Genomic DNA, 20346 nt, shown 5'->3' on the forward strand with positions numbered 1-20346 from the left:
TGTACTTTAATAGCTTACTACAATATTGATACGGAGTACAATTTATATGTAAGCTCCAAAGTGCTAAGAAATTATGCTTTACTATGAAACTCCATTGTGATCTTTAAAGATTTTATTTTGAAATATCCCAGGCAAGCTATTTCAAGAATTGCACATTTTGTTCAACTTGCCATTGAGTAAAATTGAGATTAAGTTGTGTGAAAGATACCAAATGATCAACAAAGGAGTTGTAAGTAATAATGTGTTGAATAAAGAACAACCCATAATCTGCATACTGCAAAGCGCATAACTTGTTTTCCAGAGAGTTTGCAAACTAACTAATAGACAAGTTAAGCTGTAGTCACTGCAAGAGCTCCTACACATTAAGAGTTTCTTGAAAATGAAGCTCTACTGAGCCACACAAAACCTAAAGAAAATGTTTTTAATGAAAAATATATTAACAGTTTGAAAACCTACTGTTCAGTTACAGCGGAATTGGTCATTAGCGCGTTTTCTCACATTGTAGTCCATTCTTGGGAGTTTCAAACCCAACTACATTAAACACATGTTTACACAACTCATATGTATGTTCTCCCACACTGCTTGTTGTTGTTGTTGTTGTTGTTGTGGTCTTCAGTCCTGAGACTGGTTTGATGCAGCTCTCCATGCTCCTCTATCCTGTGCAAGCTTCTTCATCTCCCAGTACTTACTGCAATCTACATCCTTCTGAATCTGCTTAGTGTATTCATCTCTTGGTCTCCCTCTACGATTTTTACCCTCCATGCTGCCCACCAATGCTAAATTTATGATCCCTTGATGCCTCAGAACATGCCCTGCCAACCGGTCCCTTCTTCTTGTCAAGTTGTGCCACAAACTCCTCTTCTCCCCTATTCTATTCAATACCTCCTCATTAGTTACGTGGTCTACCCATCTAAGCTTCAGCATTCTTCTGTAGCACCACATTTCGAAAGCTTCTATTCTCTTCTTGTCCAAACTAGTTATCGTCCATGTTTCACTTCCATACATGGCTACACTCCATACAAATACTTTCAGAAACGACTTCCTGACACTTAAATCTATACTCGATGTTAACAAATTCCTCTTCTTCAGAAATGCTTTCCTTACCATTGCCAGTGTACAGTTTATATCCTCTCTTCTTCGACCATCATCAGTTACTTTACTCCCCAAATAGCAAAACTCCTTTACTACTTTAAGTGTCTCATTTCCTAATCTAATCCCCTCGGCATCACCTGACTTAATTCGACTTCATTCCATTATCCTCATTTTGCTTTTGTTGATGTTCATCTTATATTCTCCTTTGAAGACACTATCCATTCCATTCAACTGCTCTTCCAAGTCCTTGGCTGTCTCTGACAGAATTACAATGTCATCGGGAAACCTCAAAGTTTTTATTTCTTCTCCATGGATTTTAATACCTACTCCAAATTTTTCTTTTGTTTCCTTTACTGCTTGCTCAATATACAGATTGGATAACATCGGGGAGAGGCTACAGCCCTCTCTCACTCCCTTCCCCACCACTGCTTCCCTTTTATGCCCCTAGACTCTTATAACTGCCATCTGGTTTCTGTACAGATTGTAAATAGCCTTTCGCTCCCTGTATTTTATCCCTGCCCCCTTTAAAATTTGAAAGAGAGTATTCCAGTCAACATTGTCAAAAGCTTTCTCTAAGTCTACAAATGCCAGAAACATTGGTTTGCCTTTCCTTAATCTTTCTTCTAAGATAAGGCGTAAGGTCAGTATTGCCTCACGTGTTCCAACATTTCTACGGAATCCAAACTGATCTTCCCCGAGGTCGGCTTCTACCAGTTTTCCCATTCGTCTGTAAAGAATTCGCGTTAGTATTTTGCATCCGTGACCTATTAAACTGATTGTTCGGTAATTTTCACATCTGTAGGCACCTGCTTTCTTTGGAATTGGAGTTATTATAGTCTTCTTGAAGTCTGAGGGTATTTCGCCTGTCTCATACATCTTGCTCACCAGATGGTAGAGTTTTGTCAGGACTGGCTCTCCCAAGGCCATCAGTAGTTCTAATGGAATGTTGTCTACTCCCGGGGCTTTGTTTCGACTCAGGTGTTTCAGTGCTCTATCAAACTCTTCACGCAGTGTTGTATCTCCCATTTCATCTTCATCTACATCCTCTTCCATTTCCATAATATTGTCCTCAAGTACATTGCCCTTGTATAGACCCTCTATATACTCCTTCCACCTTTCTGCTTTCCCTTCTTTGCTTAGAACTGGGTTTCCATCAGAGCTCTTGATATTCATACAAGTGGTTCTTTTTTCTCCAACGGTCTCTTTAATTTTCCTGTAGGCGGTATCTATCTTACCCCTAGTGAGATAAGCCTCTACATCCTTACATTTGTCCTCTAGCCATCCCTGCTTAGCCATTTTGCACTTCCTGTCGACATCATTTTTGAGACGTTTATATTCCTTTTTGCCTGCTTCATTTACTGCATTTTTATATTTTCTCCTTTCATCAATTAAATTCAATATTTCTTCTGTTACCCAAGGATTTCTACTAGCTCTCATATTTTTACCTACTTGATCGTTTGCTGCCTTCACTACTTCATCCCTCAGAGCTACCCATTCTTCTTCTACTGTATTTCTTTCGCCCATTCCTGTCAATTGTTCTCTTATGCTCTCCCTCAAACTCTCTACAACCTCTGGTTTAGTCAGTATATCAAGGTCCCCTGTCTTTGATTTCCCACCCTGCTTAGTGCATTCAAATTTGGCAGTATTGGTACTGTTTAGTCGCCACAACTTTTTGCTGCCGAGAGTTCTGAGAGTAGTGGGAGAAGGACATTTGCAGCTGCAGAGATGTTCTGGGAGACAGTGTAATTCAGTGCCAGCAACTTGGCAAGTCCTAAAGACTGTTTGCTGCGGCAGGCATTATGCACAGAACTAGCTCATATGAGGTCTGTCCAAAAAATTGCGGAACACTTGCAATTTCTTGCCAACGGTGCATTGGAGTGAAATGTGGTTGGCATCCCTTCACACGCCTGTGTCTAATGTGTAACTGCCGGAAGTTTCATTGTTGTATGTCTGTTAGTTATTGTTCAGTCTTGTACTGAGTAGAATGGTGTGTCACACACTTTGATAATTTCGAGATAGAGTTAGTGGAGAAACGTGCCTGCATTAAATTTTGTGTGAAACTCAAGAAAATTTTTGCAGAGACCCACCAAAGATGCAGGAAGCCCACAGTGATGAGTGCTTAAGCGGTACTCGGTGTTACAAACGGTTCACACAGTATAAAAATGGCCGGATAGAAGTTACAGATGACACACATTCAAGATGACTTCTACCGATGACACACAAATCAGGAACGTCAATGAAATTGTGATGCTAATCGAAGGCTGATTGTCCAAGAAGTTGCGGAACAATGTGACACTTCAGTTGGATCATGTCATGAAATCCTGACACTGTACCTTGGAATGCATCGTGTTGCCGCCAAGTTCGTCCCATGCTCATGAGTCAAGACCAGAAAGATCTTTACCTGGCAATCTGTGAAGAGCTTTTGGACTGTGCAAGTGAGAACAAGATGTTCCTTAAGAGAATCATAGCTGGTGATGAGATGGGGTCTATAGTTGTGAGTTGAGACCAAGATTCAATCTTCACAACGGGTCAGAAATATTTTGCAAGGCCAAAAAAGCCCATCAGGTCAGATGTCAAAGCCATGCTGATAGTCTTCTTTGACTTTGAAGGATTAGTCCATTATGAATTCCATCCCACATGGCAGTGGTATTGTCGGTACATGTTGCACCGCCTGCGAGAAAACGTGAAAAGGAAACAGCCTGAAATGTTTCTAGACTATTGGTGGCTCTTTCATCACAATAGTGCACCTACACATTCATCCCTATTGGTGCATAACTATTGCACAAAAAGCAAAATCACTGCGGTGCTTCATCTTGCGTACTCTCCAGACCTGTCTCCTGCGGATGTTTTTTTTTTATTTCCAAAGTTGAAAACCCCATTGAAAGGGTAAAGATTTGCAACGATAGGTGAGATACAAGAAAATTTGCAGGCGGTGTTTCACACCACCCAGCAAGAGGTGTACCAAGAATGCTTCCGGAAGTGTAAGTGACGTTGTGAGCGGTGTATCAATTGTGGAGGAGAGTATTTTGAAGGAGACCATGCACAATAAGTAAAAGGTAAGCGTTGACGAAATTTTATGAACACAATTCCTGAGGTTTTTGAACAGATCTTGTATAGGTCGGCAGTAGCACTGACGACAGCTGACTTCTGTAGCGACCAAACAGTTAACCGAACAGTGCGAAACTCAGTCCCTGTATTCTCAGTCTGTGATTTTCTCTTTTATTGAGCAGTGTGCTGCTACGTCATGGATAAAAAACAGTGACGAAGTTGAAAAACAAAGGAAAGTGAAACGTTATTCAGGAAGTGTACGAAAATTCACATATGGAGTATGCTGGTATTGCGCGAAAACGGACTTGAAGTTAGCGGGGCTCACAACTCTTAATGTCAAGCCGCAGAGGACGTCATACTCAGTGAGTAGGCCTATTCAAGACCTGAAAATGATGGCAATATATTTGAGTATTGTCAAATATGTTACACATTCTGTTTGTGTTTGCACTCCGGTCACATAGCGGGAGATTCAGATTTTATGCCTGGGAGCATATGTATGAGCTTTTGTCTGACAAAGGGAGTTCATGGACCGAGCATGTTCGATTTTCTTTACGTATATTTATTGGATTTGAAAGTCTGTACGCAGACATCAGTTTCCTAAAGCAGTGCGACAAAAAGAAAAACGTAAAAAAGTAGCCTCCAAAAATGAGATGATACTCAACCAAAGTAATTGCAAAACACTTTGCACGTCTCCAGTCAATGCCACCTAGGAACAAGGAGCCTAAGACGTCACGGGCAGGGATCTGAGAAGCTAGGTACCGACACACGTGATTCGAAGCATTTCCACATTGTACTTTGTGCTGATTGTGAGTGGCTATTTGATCTATACTCAGTTACAATGCCCCAAATGTGTTGTATGCCGAATTGCAGGGGCAATTACGATAATGGACCTAAAGTCAGTGTATTTTATTTTCCATCTGATGAGAATTTAAGACGAAAATGGTTATCGGCTGTTGACAGACAAGACTGGACACCGAGTAAGCACTCTGTTGTAAGTATCAGTGTGTGTGTTTGGTTAGTGTGACGTCGTTACTTGAAATGTAGTCCAGCTGAACAAAATACAGTAAACAGAAGACTGTATTTATAATCTCATACATCATTAATTTTCATTATATGTTTTAAAGAGAACTGTATGCTTGTTTTTAGATATGTGAACTGCAATTCAATAAAGATGATATTTTAAGCAGTACCAGCATGTATGACCCGAAAACTGGTACACTCTTGACAGCACCGTTGGATCGTCGACGCTAGAGAAAAAGTGAGTTACGAAACACACTCTTAGTAAAGTACAGTGGCATAAGAACTACCTTTATTTCACTTGTAAGCTGTGAGATCGGTTTCATGCTTCGTTATTAATTTTTCAGATGCTATCCCATCGAAGTTGCCTGGATGCTTATCTTGTCGAGTCATCAAACTGCAGTACGAGAGGACCGAGAAATTCGTAGGGGGCGTTTAGAAAATCGTGCTCTTCAAATTGCTATCCAAGAGAGTGTGGACACACTTGCGAAAATGGTTGATGCGATATCGTTCGATAGTTTAGAACAACTGAAAACGAAGTTGAGTGAATGTAAAAAGCACAGTGACTGGGTAGTGATGAACAAATCTGACAGTGTGAGCCTAGTGTTACTAAAGCATAATCCTTACCCAAAAATTTTTTGCCAAGTAGTTATAAGCAGTGGTTTATTACTCAGTGTCTTCAGTAATGATATTGAAATGAAATGTATTGGAAACATGAAATTTCCCATGAAAGTAAACAACATACAGGTGGTAAGTGATGTTCTTAAGAACATTTACCTTCTGTATAGTAGTTCTGAGGCTCCTGTAGATAACATTTTGTCTTTAATTGACCAGTTATTGCAAAATTTATTAGAAAAGTTGCCAGGAAACGAAACTAAAATTACATTTTTGAAGGAACAGATTTCATTTTTGAAGTGCAGAAGTTCAACTCAATTTAGGTATGATACTAACTCTATGATAATGTGGTCATTATTACATTCTATTAGCCAACATGCTGACAAATTTTTGAGGAACAGTGATAGTTTTTGTATGCCTAGTCCTAACACCCTTTCAAGGCTTTGTAGTACACTCTCAACAAATCCTGTCATTGAGCAACAGGGTGATCAGTTTATGAGCTACATCACAAATAAAGTAAGTACTTTATCCTCAGACGATAAAACTGTGCTCCTGTTGATGGATGAAATTCATCTGAAGTCTCAGCTTGATTACAACGCTGGAAATGTTGTAGGATGTGCCTTTAACACTGACAGATTTTTGTGTGCAACCAGTGCCTATGTTTTTATGGTTCAGAGCATGGAATCACCTTACAAAGATGTGGTATCTATTCTGCCAGTTCATACTATTCAGGGTGACGTTCTGTTCTCTTACATTAAAACAGTCATTCTTAAATTACAAGCAGTTGAAATTGAGGTGGTTGGTATTGTAGCAGACAATAATGCAATTAATAAGAAAGTAGTGTCTAAGTTTTCTACTCCTCCAGATGTGAAAATAAAGTATGATCACCCTGTACAATCTTCTCCAAATCGCCCATTGTATTATTTTTTGGACACTGTCCATATTTTGAAGTGTATCTGCAATAACTGGTTTAAACAAAAGGAGCAGATCTTGTGTTTTCTTGACTTCAGTGACAGTTTGAAGGGAGGTTTGTCATCTGTTGGAGCACTGAAAGAATTACACTTAATAGAAAAAGATGAACTGCTGCAATATGGCAGTTCCTTAACTTTGAAGTCTCTATTTCCTAACTCAATTGAGCGCCAAAATGTCAAGTTAGTATTGCGTATTTTCAATGATACGACAGTTGTTGCTTTGGACACATTTGGTTCAAAGAAAGCAATTAGCAACTGGGAAAGTACTGCAACATTCATAAAAATAATAAATCGTTGGTGGGATATTGTAAATGTAAAAACATTACTCAAGGGACAGAGGTTAAGAAACATTTTCCAAGAACCTGTGACTAGTAATTCCCATCACATACAAGAATTCTTACAGTGCTTCATCTCATGGTTATGTTCTTGGGAAGATTGTAGTGATGAAAGAAAACTTACTCGAGAGACAGACAGCGCTTTGAAACACACAACTGTTGCTTTGATCGACTTCAGTGACTACTGGCTTTCTGAGAAAAACAGATCCTATTTGCTGTTAGGAAAAGTACAGACAGACAGAATGAGATTTTCACTCTGCAGCGGAGTGTGCGCTGATATGAAACTTCCTGGCAGACGAGGTACTGGCAGAAGTAAAGTTGTGAGTACCGGGCGTGAGTCGTGCTTCGGTAGCTCAGTTGGTAGAGCACTTGCCCGCGAAAGGCAAAGGTCCCGAGTTCGAGTCTCGGTCGGGCACACAGTTTTAATCTGCCAGGAAGTTTCATACAGACAGACAGTTTAGAAGACAGGTTCGGCAAATACCACCAGCTATGTGGGGGAAATTATCATGTTTCTCTAAGATAGGTTTTTGAAACTGAACAAAACCTAAGGGCACAGTCTGTTTTCCCTTGTGCTTCAGTCAAAAGTAGTTGGGGATGTTGTTATTAAGACCACTGATATTTTTTCTACTCATACTGAAATTCAGGGATTAAAGAAAATCAATATCATAATTTTTAAATGTAGCAGTAGATGAAAATGCAGGGTGTATACAACCTGGGAGATCCGGGAAAAACCCAGGAATTTTTTCATCCAGGAGAAAACCGGGAAATTTTCATTGTTTTAGTTTTCAGTTAAATTTTTGTAACTTTGACTGGCAAAAACCAATACTCTAACAAAGAATATTAGTGTATCTCGCTACTGCAGCAATAAAAAATGAACGAGAGAAAAAAAACGAAAATAGAACTTGAGTTGCAAAGGAAATGCACCAATACAACAACAAAGCACAGTGCTCATACAAGCGTCTGCCGACAGCAAAATGTGTCCAAGGCTTTAGGAAGCTGCCAGATTCACATATGCGCAACAGGCACGGAACCAGGGGCCGGGGACAAACTGGGATATCTGCCCCGGGCGGCAGTTTCAGGGGGGGGGGGGGGGGGGGAATTAATATTATTGAGGAAAAAGACCTTTTTTCACAAAGCGCCTGGCATTCAGCGTAATTTGGTCTATCAACTACTCATATGATTTTGAACACATCCCTGTTGGTTTTTGAACAAATTCTAAAGTTGATTTCTGAATGAACCAGAAGTTGATTTTTGAACGCGTCCATAGTGTAAGTGATGTCTCTTTCAGGGGAATCCACGTCACATCTAGAAATAAACTTTCCTGCAGACGAAAGGGGACAGGTCTATACGGGCTGAGCGGAATAAAGTCGAACGGGTGAATGTCAATCACTTTTTATGCGGCTGACTGGGTTTGTAAATTATCAGTGTTGTTATAATTACTAGCAAATTCCATAGAATCAGACTACCAGAGCGGAAATAAACGACTAACAGGAATAACAGGCAACAAAGATTACGTATTATCTTCTCCTTGCATCCAAGACAGTGAAATTTTGACAGAAAATCTTTGGCCAAACCACTACACTACTAAGGGCCAGTTATACAGTCCCCGGCTAGCAGCCGCTAAAGTTCTATTCTGGGAGTAGCACGGAAAACGCGTTGTACGAACACGTTATAACGCCTAACCGGAGAATAAATGTGGGATAACTAATCCGGTGATTGTGGCAGGGTTAGTGAAGTTAACCAGAGAATAAGTTTTGACACTGGCAGGAATAGTTACAGAATTAGTGACGACAAGATTGTTTGTTAGAATGAGGAAGGAGAAGAAACAGACTCTCACAAATTATGGAAGAATGTGACGATTCCAAATTTATATAAAAATTTCGTTCTATTTTTCGATCTCAAGCTTCAGAAGCTAGAGAATATGAGTGAAATGTGGAACTATTTCCAAACATAAAACTTTTTGCTTTTAGTAGGCCTAATAGGCATTTGATATTGGTACTTCGTGAATTGTATTCCGTCATGTTATAAAAATGACTTTTTCTGTCAAAACAGTCTCGTTTATTTGGTGTGTGTAACAATTGCTGCAATATTAGGCAGGCCTCTTTCGTTTTATCTAGCAGACAGTGACAAAATACACGTAACCAGATCGAAGAACCACACCAGTCTTAGGTACAATTTGTATTAACAGCTTTTCTAGTAGTAGACAACGACATTTCATTTTTTCATGCAGCAAAATGTTGACGAACTTTGATGAGGTAACAGTCTTTCCCAGAAAAGAAAGTACGCCACATAAAGTTGTGGCAAGATTACATTGAAAAACAACCTAGCACTCAAGGATTGAAGAAATGTTTACTGTCTTGCTTGTCTCTTATCCTTACTCGTATTATGTATCCTGTATTTAATTTTATGTCACACACAACAGCAAGTTACTAGCTAATAGGCAGTTAAGACTGCAGATTTTCTGAAGAGTTCTTGTCTGCCAGTTACAAATAATCCCATCCAGTATTAATTGCAAGATTCTTTTTAAGAGGGGCAGGATGTCAAAACAGTAGTCTGCGAGCAGGAGAGGCACCACAGGACATTTTAATTTCCCCTGGCCTGAATATATATGGATGGCCCCTTTACAAAATATGACACGTTTCAGTCCCACAGAGTGAAATACAGAGACATTTGATGGAAGAATGCTGTGTGAAGAGGCGCGGCACTGCACTATGGTACACTTGAGACCAAATAACATGTCTTACGTTCCCTCTTCAGAAAGATGTGCGCTACAAAATGAAGGTATTTTTGAAAAGTCGATTTTTTAAATTTTTGGCGTCCTACCTCAAACGTTCGAGGGTGGGGTAGCGCCACTATCTAATATTGCCCCAGTTCGGAACTATCATAGATCCGGACCTGATGCACACAGCAGTCTGAGTTGTAGTCGGGAGGTGGTAGTCTCCACGTGACCCGTGTTTACATGAACTGATTTTGCTGTTTCCTCTTCGTTTGTTGCTCTCACGTCAAACGAAAACAAAACGGATTTCTGTGGCCGGGAGCTATCAAGTGAATTAAAATACATTCACATAATTACGGAAGGCTGAAATATGTTATTAATTTCAGATTTTGTTTTGTTGCCATCTTTCTGACAGTCAAGTGTTAATCGCCTTGCAGAACAATGAAGTTATTGTTGTCGGTTTGTTAAAGAAATTTGACTTTTATTAACCTTTTCTGCTGAGGCAGTCAATTTATTTGAAACGAAGTGTTTAATTGCACACTATTGGCTAGTTTCAACTGTTCGCTGCATTTCGAGTGCACGTTTTCATCTTCTAGAGCGTATGGCATTATGCTATAGTAAAGAACCAAACATGAAATAATACAGTACTGGTACTCCAAGAAAATGTACATCTGAATCCGGACATACGAATGTGCACTTTAAGCCGAATCATGCATTTTAGAATGGCTCACAAAATTCCAATGGTCCTGGAGTATCCTCTAATGTTTTTTTTTTTTTTTTTTTTACACAATGTAAGATCTTTTCATGTTTTGCACGTACAATGGTAAGGGCTTCCTGGGTCATCATAGCTGCGCAAGCGCGGCGTCGCCTCTTATCTGGCGCTCTCTGGCAACTGCTGAAACCAATCTATTCCTAACAGGTCGCGGGAAAATATTCCGAATGGTTATTTGAAAAGCGTTACTTTCAAACAAAATTTCCTTTTACGCAAGATGAACTCTGCGCGCGAACGTCCGATAAATTTCTTAAATCGCAGAGCGTTTGACTCTCATTCAAAAATCAAATCTTTGAGGATGACCATTTCGAATATTTTTGAGCTCTGAAGATCAGACATTTATGTCATTGTTAAAAATTTTGCTGGCGCATTTGTGTGTTGTATCTTAAAGTGTAACGCAAGCAAAAAAGATCAACATTATGTGTGAAAGCTTAGTTTCTCTTGCAGCTTATTAATCTTAGAGACCAATATTATACGTGAAAGCTTTTCTTTTCTTGTAGCAACACTATGTATATTAATTTAAACCATTAGGCCTATCTTTTCCAATTTGTGTGTTCGCGCTACTTAACAGTGATGTTGCTATTGGATGATTACACCACGTATCCTATGCTCTGAATATCCTGTCATTGGCTGGTGAGGTCTCTTGACATGAGCTACGACTGGCTTACAAAAGTGCATCACAGTCTCTATTTCAATCCTTCGGAAACTAACATGCGGTATTTGGTGGAATTCGAATTCATACTTTCGTGCAATACGAAAATATGCAGTGTACATGTTGCTGCACATCAGACATCTTTCCAAAACGTGGTTTTTCCTCCGAGTTTCGTTTTCTAAAGTGCCGGGAAATTCTACGCCGGTGTATAAAACCACAACCATTTAAAGGATTGATAAGTTTTACAGTTCCGAGGAAAAGTATACTGTTACTTACCACGGAAAAATTGTATTTTCATCCGGGAGAAAGTGTATTTTTAGCTTGGAAATCCGGGAATTTTTTGTTTCCTCGTCCACGTATACACCCAGAAATGATGTTGATGGAATAGATGAGAATACTTGGCCACTGTTGCATTACATAGCAGGTTACTGCTCACACCAAGCTATTAAAAAAACCATTGTGAATATTGTAAGGTATTCCTTACAACAGATGAAATGAAGGAGGGTGATGATTTCATTATGGTAAAAGACAGAGGAGGGTTGACATATCCTGCAGATGATGTAGTAGTGAGTGTGACATATGTCTATTTAACTCTACAGAAAATTCTGAAAGGCCAGGAAATTTTATTTTTAGAACAGACCAATCAGAGAAATGTACTTGTGAAGATAGCATCCCACAACATTCCCAGCAATCTTTTTTATGCATTTCACTGTAAAAATACACACTCACTTGATTCAGTCATGAATTGCTTATTGTTTTGCTGTGCTGTGTGAGGAGAAATGATGAAACTACTGTTAAAAAAGTAACTGTGTACAAAAGATTGAAAAAAATGTTAAATTATACTGTGGTTGTATATTTTCACTGTTTGAGGCTTGGGAAGATGATGTGAAATAAATGTTTATTTTTATTTTCTGTTTTTATTTCATGTACACTATACCATACATCTTGTTGGTAAATGTTATGTATTGGACCCCTTATGCTCTCTTCAATATGGTGCAGCTGTAAACATGAGGCTTTGTTACAGATTAATTTGCTACCTCTGTCCTCTGGGACAACATTAAATAGTGAATAATAAAAGAATTTTATTGTCATTTAGCTATTGCAGCAATAGTCAGTCAAATTACAAATGTTAAAAAATGAATAAAGCATGTATACAAAAACTGCTTTACACAAATTGAAAAACAATATGTTACAACAGATTTTCCACAAAGTAAAATATTCAAGCTAAAACGATTTGTGTAGTACATCTTAAATAGAAATTATTAAGGAAATTATGGTACACTCACCCAGCAGTTATCACTGTGGTATTTATACTCATACATTGAAGTGAGTAGGAAGGATTTACCGATAACCAACTGTACTACTTGTGCTTGAATAAATCAAATTAAGCTTCTACCCATTCTAGAGGCAGTTTGTTAAACAGCTTCATACTCACTACATTGCTGTTTTATGATTTAGATAACCTGCAGTAAGGCATGTGAAGATGCCTACTATTTCTGGTTCTGGCATTACTGAAGATTGGGATACCACTAATTTGCTTTCACAAATGGCCCTATAGATGACATTTTAAATTTTTACAACACTGTAATACCCATTGCCAATGATCAATGTATCAAATGACAAGTATTTTTATTAAAAGATGGGGATCAGTATGTGGATGGGTGAATATAAATGGATCAGTTTGTGACCTTGAACCATGGACCTTGCCGTTGGTGGGGAGGCTTGCGTGCCTCAGCGATACAGATGGCCGTACCGTAGGTGCAACCACAACGGGGGGGGTATCTGTTGAGAGGCCAGACAAACATGTGGTTCCTGAAGAGGGGCAGCAGCCTTTTCAGTAGTTGCAGGGGCAACAGTCTGGATGATTGACTGATCTGGCCTTGTAACATTAACCAAAACGGCCGTGCTGTGCTGGTACTGCGAACGGCTGAAAGCAAGGGGAAACTACAGCCGTAATTTTTCCCGAGGAAATGCAGCTTTACTGTATGATTAAATGATAATGGCGTCCTCTTGGGTAAAATATTCCGGAGGTAAAATAGTCCCCCATTCGGATCTCCGGGCGGGGACCACTCAAGAGGACGTCGTTATCAGGAGAAAGAAAACTGGTGTTCTACGCATCGGAGCGTGGAATGTCAGATCCCTTAATCGGGCAGGTAGGTTAGAAAATTTAAAAAGGGAAATGGATAGGTTAAAGTTAGATATAGTGGGAATTAGTGAAGTTCGGTGGCAGGAGGAACAAGACTTTTGGTCAGGTGATTACAGGGTTATAAATACAAAATCAAATAGGGGTAATGCAGGAGTAGGTTTAATAATGAATGAGAAAATAGGAGTGCGCATTAGCTACTACAAACAGCATAGTGAACGCATTATTGTGGCCAAGATAGACGCAAAGCCCATGCCTACTACAGTAGTACAAGTTTATATGCCAACTAGCTCTGCAGATGATGAAGAAATAGATGAAATGTATGACGAGATAAAAGAAATTATTCAGGTAGTGAAGGGAGACGAAAATTTAATAGTCATGGGTGACTGGAATTCGTCAGTAGGAAAAGGGGGAGAAGGAAACATAGTAGGGGAATATGGATTGGGGGGAAGAAATGAAAGAGGAAGCCGTCTGGTAGAATTTTGCACAGAGCATGACTTAATCATAGCTAACACTTGGTTCAAGAATCATAAAAGAAGGTTGTATACCTGGAAGAATCCTGGAGATACTAAAAGGTATCAGATAGATCATTTAATGGTAAGACAGAGATTTAGGAACCAGGTTTTAAATTGTAAGACATTTCCAGGGGCAGATGTGGATTCTGACCACAATCTATTGGTTATGAACTGCAGATTGAAACTGCAAAAAGGTGGGAATTTAAGGAGATGGGACCTGGATAAACTGAAAGAACCAGAGGTTGTAGAGAGTTTCAGGGAGAGCATAAGGGAACAATGGACAGGAATGGGCGAAAGAAATACAGTAGAAGAAGAATGGGTAGCTCTGAGGGATGAAGTAGTGAAGGCAGCAGAAGATCAAGTAGGTAAAAAGGCGAGGGCTAATAGAAATCCTTGGGTAACAGAAGAAATATTGAATTTAATTGATGAAAGGAGAAAATATTAAAATGCAGTAAATGAAGCAGGCAAAAAGGAATACAAACGTCTCACAAATGAGATCGACAGGAAGTGCAAAATGGCTAAGCAGGGGTGGCTAGAGGACAAATGTAAGGATGTAGAGGCTTGTCTCACTAGGGGTAAGATAGATACTGCCTACAGGAAAATTAAAGAGACCTTTGGAGAAAAGAGAACCACTTGTATGAATATCAAGAACTCAGATGGCAACCCAGTTCTAAGCAAAGAAGGGAAGGCAGAAAGGTGGAAGGAGTATATAGAGGGTTTATACAAGGGCGATGTGCTTGAGAACAATATTATGGAAATGGAAGAGGATGTAGATGAAGACTAAATGGGAGATAAGATACTGTGTGAAGAGTTTGACAGAGCACTGAAAGACCTGAGTCGAAACAAGGCCCCGGGAGTAGACAACATTCCATTAGAACTACTGATGGCCTTGGAAGAGCCAGTCATGACAAAACTCTACCATCTGGTGAGCAAGATGTATGAGACAGGCGAAATACCCACAGACTTCAAGAAGAATATAATAATTCCAATCCCAAAGAAAGCAGGTGTTGACAGATGTGAAAATTACCGAACTATCAGTTTAATAAGTCACAGCTGCAAAATACTAACGCGAATTATTTACAGACGAGTGGAAAAACTGGTAGAAGCGGACCTCGGGAAGATCAGATTGGATTCCGTAGAAAGGTTGGAACACGTGAGGCAATACTAACCTTACGACTTATCTTAGAAGAAAGATTAAGAAAAGGCAAACCTACATTTCTAGCATTTGTAGACTTAGAGAAAGCTTTCGACAATGTTACCTGGAATACTCTCTTTCAAATTCTGAAGGTGGCAGGGATAAAATACAGGGAGCGAAAGGCTATTTACAATTTGTACAGAAACCAGATGGCAGTTATAAGAGTCGAGGGGCATGAAAGGGAAGCAGTGGTTGGGAAAGGAGTGAGACAGGGTTGTAGCCTCTCCCCGATGTTATTCAATCTGTATATTGAGCAAGCAGTAAAGGAAACAAAAGAAAAATTCGGAGTAGGTATTAAAATTCATGGGGAAGAAATAAAAACTTTGAGGTTCGCCGATGACATTGTAATTCTGTCAGAGACAGCAAAGGACTTGGAAGAGCAGTTGAACGGAATGGACAGTGTCTTGAAAGGAGGATATAAGATGAACATCAACAAAAGCAAAACGAGGATAATGGAATGTAGTCAAATTAAATCGGGTGATGCTGAGGGAATTAGATTAGGAAATGAGATACTTAAAGTAGTAAAGGAGTTTTGCTATTTAGGGAGTAAAATAACTGATGATGGTCGAAGTAGAGAGGATATAAAATGTAGACGCAATGGCAAGGAAATCGTTTCTGAAGAAGAGAAATTTGTTAACGTCGAGTATAGATTTAAGTGTCAGGAAGTCGTTTCTGAAAGTATTTGTATGGAGTGTAGCCATGTATGGAAGTGAAACATGGACGATAACTAGTTTGGACAAGAAGAGAATAGAAGCTTTCGAAATGTGGTGCTACAGAAGAATGCTGAAGATAGTGTGGGTAGATCACATAACTAATGAGGAGGTATTGAATAGGATTGGGGAGAAGAGAAGTTTGTGGCACAACTTGACTAGAAGAAGGGATCGGTTGGTAGGACATGTTTTGAGGCATCAAGGGATCACAAATTTAGCATTGGAGGGCAGCGTGGAGGGTAAAAATCGTAGAGGGAGACCAAGAGATGAATACACTAAGCAGATTCAGAAGGATGTAGGTTGCAGTAGGTACTGGGAGATGAAGCTTGCACAGGATAGAGTAGCATGGAGAGCTGCATCAAACCAGTCTCAGGACTGAAGACCACAACAACAACAACAACAACAACAAGTAGTATGTAGAAGGTTCAGTGAATTTTGCACTAGTTTCTGTACAGTAATGTTTTCTTAAGTATAAAACTGTAGATGACTGCCAAATGAGGTATCTGTCATACAAAAATAAAATTTGACATAGATACAAGTCTCAGAGTATCTACTTCGATTCATTGTCAGGCTTTCCAATTACGGTACCACATTTTCAATTAAATTATGCAAGGTGACTTACATGGTGAAAATAGTGCTGTCAGAGTTGTTGAATTAGAAATTCGCATTTTCGAAACGCGAGTGACTGAAATTATGAAAAAGTTTTTTCACCTTCGGAGCTACAGTTTACGAGATTTGAAAAATTTAATTCTGAAATGAGAAGTTTTAATGTTTGTTTACACATTTACTTAAAAAAAACAATGCATAAATTAACCAGGAAAGTGTTGAATGTCTTTATATACGTATCCTTGGGCTGAAGTGCCCCAGTGAGGCCATACTGGATTTCGTCAAGCTCGTATTCGATATGTTTTTATATTATAACCACATTATAACGTATGGTATGTCCTATAACTGAGTGCTATTCTAAACAGTAGCGTAATGAAGATCTGTCAGAAAGGTATAATTTATTGGTATTAAATGTTAGATAATGAGTTATTGGCATTTTAAGGCTTCAGGAGATATATGACACAGGACAAAGTTGTGATGTAGTGGGTAAAGTCCTCGGAAGTGATTAAAGAGGTGAACTTCTCTTACATACCACTACAAGATCCATGGGTTGATGCATGGCATGACACGTGACAGTTACCTTTCTAGAGCTGACTGCAGGAATGATCACTTCATCTACCACACATAGCATCCACACACTCAGCTGCGCATCTTCCTGGCCACAGTATGTCATCTCATCCAGCATAATCTTCCAGTGACCACAATCTATAATTGCTTGAGAAGCTTTCAAAAAGTCCCATCTGAGAATGACATCTTGACTACACTCTTGTAAGACGATGAATTCTAAGGGCTGTGTATGGTCACTTATACCCACATGAATGGTACATCTTCCTGTAGGTTTTACATATTTCCCATTAGCCACCTTCAGCAGAGATGTTTTGCTGTCGACAAATATGGTTTTCTGCAACTGGCGACGGTACTTCTCCAAAATCACTGAATATAATGCTCCAGAGTCCACAGAGCTTGGGCTGGTCGGCGATCCATGAGGATATCGACGTAGTTTCCTATCATTTTTGTAGTGATCGACGGAGGAGGATTTTTCTGTTCGGCGGCCTCACCTCCAAGGAAGGTTGCACTCTTTAGTTTTCCAGGTTGCGGCCTCTAAGTGATCGGCTCGAGCTTCTAAACGGCGACTGAGACCTTGATCAGCATGTTGGGGACCGTCCTCTCCAGCGGCTAGCTTGCGGCGATGGTGACCTATGTCGTCCTGCACCCGCATATTCTTGTTCATCATCGTCGTCCCAGAGTTGGCGTCGGCTAAGATCAGCCTGCTGTCTTCTGGCGCAGGTGTCATCAAATATCCGCTGCCTATCTCGACAATAGCGCACCACATGTCCCAGTCGTCCGCATACTGGCTGGTTATCCTGGGTCCTCCAGACGTCAGTCTTCCTTGGTGTCCAAACAGGTTCCTCTAGCGGCATTATAGGAACAAAACTCCGCCTGGGTCTCGACTTTTTCACCGTTTTAAAGGGAAATGAAGAAAGAGAGATTGGGTTCAATGTCTTTACCACTCCCCCCCTTATGAACTCTTGAAGCATCTCGGTGTTTTGCTCGCCGTGCAATCCAAGTCCTTCTGAACTTCCTCTCTCACTATCTGATAAAGAACACTTGTGAAATCAGTTGCTTCCTCCATCACACACATCGATACGATGCTTGGAAGCCGTTCAAACTTCTTGCATGTAATTCTTTTTTGATGCATTGTCTCGATATACTGACACCATTTTATGAAGTCGGCTGCTGTCGAAACCTCCTTCAGGAGTACGTCTGGATACATGTCCTCGGCAACATCCTTTGCGAGATGTGCAACCTTATCTTCCTCCTTCGTTCTATGATCCACTATTTTACACAGCTCCAAGACATCTTGAATGTAAGATGCTGTAGTTTCTCCTGGACGCTGTGCCCTGCACTTTAATTTATCTTCAGCCTTGCACTTCTGTCGTTGTGTCTCGCCAAAATACTTGCGCAGTTCCGCCTGTAATACTTCCCAGCTGGTGAACTTCTCCTTGTTGTTCTCATACCATTGCTTGGCAGTGCCCTCCAAGTAGAAAAATACGTTAGCGAAACACACGGTGTCATCCCATTTGTTAAATTTGGCTATGCGCTCATATACCTTCAGCCACTTGTTTGGATCTTGGCAATCGTCACCAGAGAACCCGGAAGGACATCTCATGTGTTGGTACATAGTTGCTGTCATCGTAACGTCCTCTTCTTCTTGTCTCCAGTAGATTGCGATCTGTTGAATATGGTTCGAACTCGGGTTTCTCGCCATGTAAATGGCGGCTCGGTCGTGGCCTGATGGGAGTCACAGTGTCGTCGATAATATGCGCTATCACAGGTTCCAATACCCAGCGTCTCCACCAGAATAATGCCATGTAGAAGAAGGTGTAATTAGATGAATGATGAACACTAACTTCACTTAACGAAGGTTTATTCAGCACTTGCACATACAAGAGCGCAGAGCGAACTGCCTCCGGCCAGTACACATACATTATATATGTACAGCTACAGAACATTCCAGTAAAATGATCTTTGACATTTGTGGATACTTCTAGAATGTACTCGAACTGAATATAGAAATTAAAATTGTACAGTCCAGGTGAGTTTTGCTCCATGCAACAGTGAAGTATCATAACCACTACACCGCGGTGCTACTCACGTTCTTCTGCGACAATATTAGGGAAATCATGCAGTCTATCTTCCCCACGTGGCAAGGTAATCGACAGCTGCAGGTCAGACAACCTGACAGACAAACGCGTAATGAAAACAATGCAGAGCGAAATTATGTAAGCCACACTGTTCCTCGGTATGGTAATATGCAAATAGCTACGCCTATGTATGGACCAACGAGTGATGAAAGAGTGCTGTGTAATAACACTGGCTACAAGACAAACCGAAGTATGTCTTACACAGAGCCAGGCATACCAATTTGGACAAACTTACTGCAAGAGGAAAGTTTAATCAAACATCATCAGTTCCAAACTTTCAACAATGATGATAAGAATATTCACATGGTGGATTAAAAAATGGCTCTGAGCACTATGGGACTTAACATCTATGGTCATCAGTCCCCTAGAACTTAGAACTACTTAAACCCAACTAACCTAAGGACATCACACAACACCCAGCCATCACGAGGCAGAGAAAATCCCTGACCCTGCCGGGAATCGAACCCGGGTGTGGGAGGCGAGAACGCTACCACACGACCAGGAGCTGCTCACATGGTGGTATTCATAAAGAATTTCAGAAGTGTTCTGGGAAAATCGTGGACAGTAAGCCAGAAAATTCAGTTTGTCATCACACATGTCACTGGAGATGCATCACTATGGGCACTCCAAGTTGCAGAGACATGCAATACATTTCTGGATTTTGAGAAATTTTGTTGGATGGTTCTAGTCGACATGTATGTTGGAACATCCTAGGAAGCTTGTATACAGCCCAGATTTATACACTCCCAATGTGCTAAATCTCAGAAAATACTTCGAGAAATATATTAACATGACCAGATACTGGGATGAACCGATCTCTCACAGAGGCGTTCTCAGGATATTAAAAGCTCGTCTTACAATAAATGCACGAGAGAAATCAGTCAGAGTTCCTGATACTGACCTGGAGAATTTCCTGTCAGTAATCGATTCCTAGGACCTCATTCGGGTGGAAATCAGACGATAACAACTGGAACAATAATAATTAACATAATGATGACGAAGGCAGAAACTGCGGTTTCAGGCAAAATAATATCAGAAACAACACTCAGAACAATAACAGTAGGCAAAAATGTAATGGCGATGATTAATAACTACCAAGCTGCGAATAACAACAATGTAAACTACATGCTGGCGATACCGATGCCAGACAGTAGTCAAGTGCAACATAGGCAGTCGCCGCAAACATGGGCATCACCGATTCAGATGCAGTCACGCAGTGTACGCATTATGGTTATGACAGAAGATGAGGAAAGT

General features: G+C 40.2%; 1 protein-coding gene across 1 annotated transcript in view; it reads left to right on the forward strand.

The window, feature by feature from the left end:
• Positions 1 to 3995: 3995 nt before the first annotated feature.
• LOC126482089 (uncharacterized) overlaps positions 3996 to 20346 on the forward strand; it is a 31458-nt gene continuing 15107 nt past the window's right edge. The window contains exons 1-2 of the mRNA XM_050106065.1: positions 3996 to 5398; positions 5505 to 7006. Of these exons, the coding sequence (XP_049962022.1) occupies positions 5530 to 7006 (1477 nt within the window). The 5' untranslated portion in view covers positions 3996 to 5398; positions 5505 to 5529. The remainder of the gene's footprint in view (positions 5399 to 5504; positions 7007 to 20346) is intronic.

The sequence above is a fragment of the Schistocerca serialis genome, chromosome 5 (genome assembly GCF_023864345.2).
Source record: "Schistocerca serialis cubense isolate TAMUIC-IGC-003099 chromosome 5, iqSchSeri2.2, whole genome shotgun sequence".
Taxonomy (NCBI): domain Eukaryota; kingdom Metazoa; phylum Arthropoda; class Insecta; order Orthoptera; family Acrididae; genus Schistocerca; species Schistocerca serialis.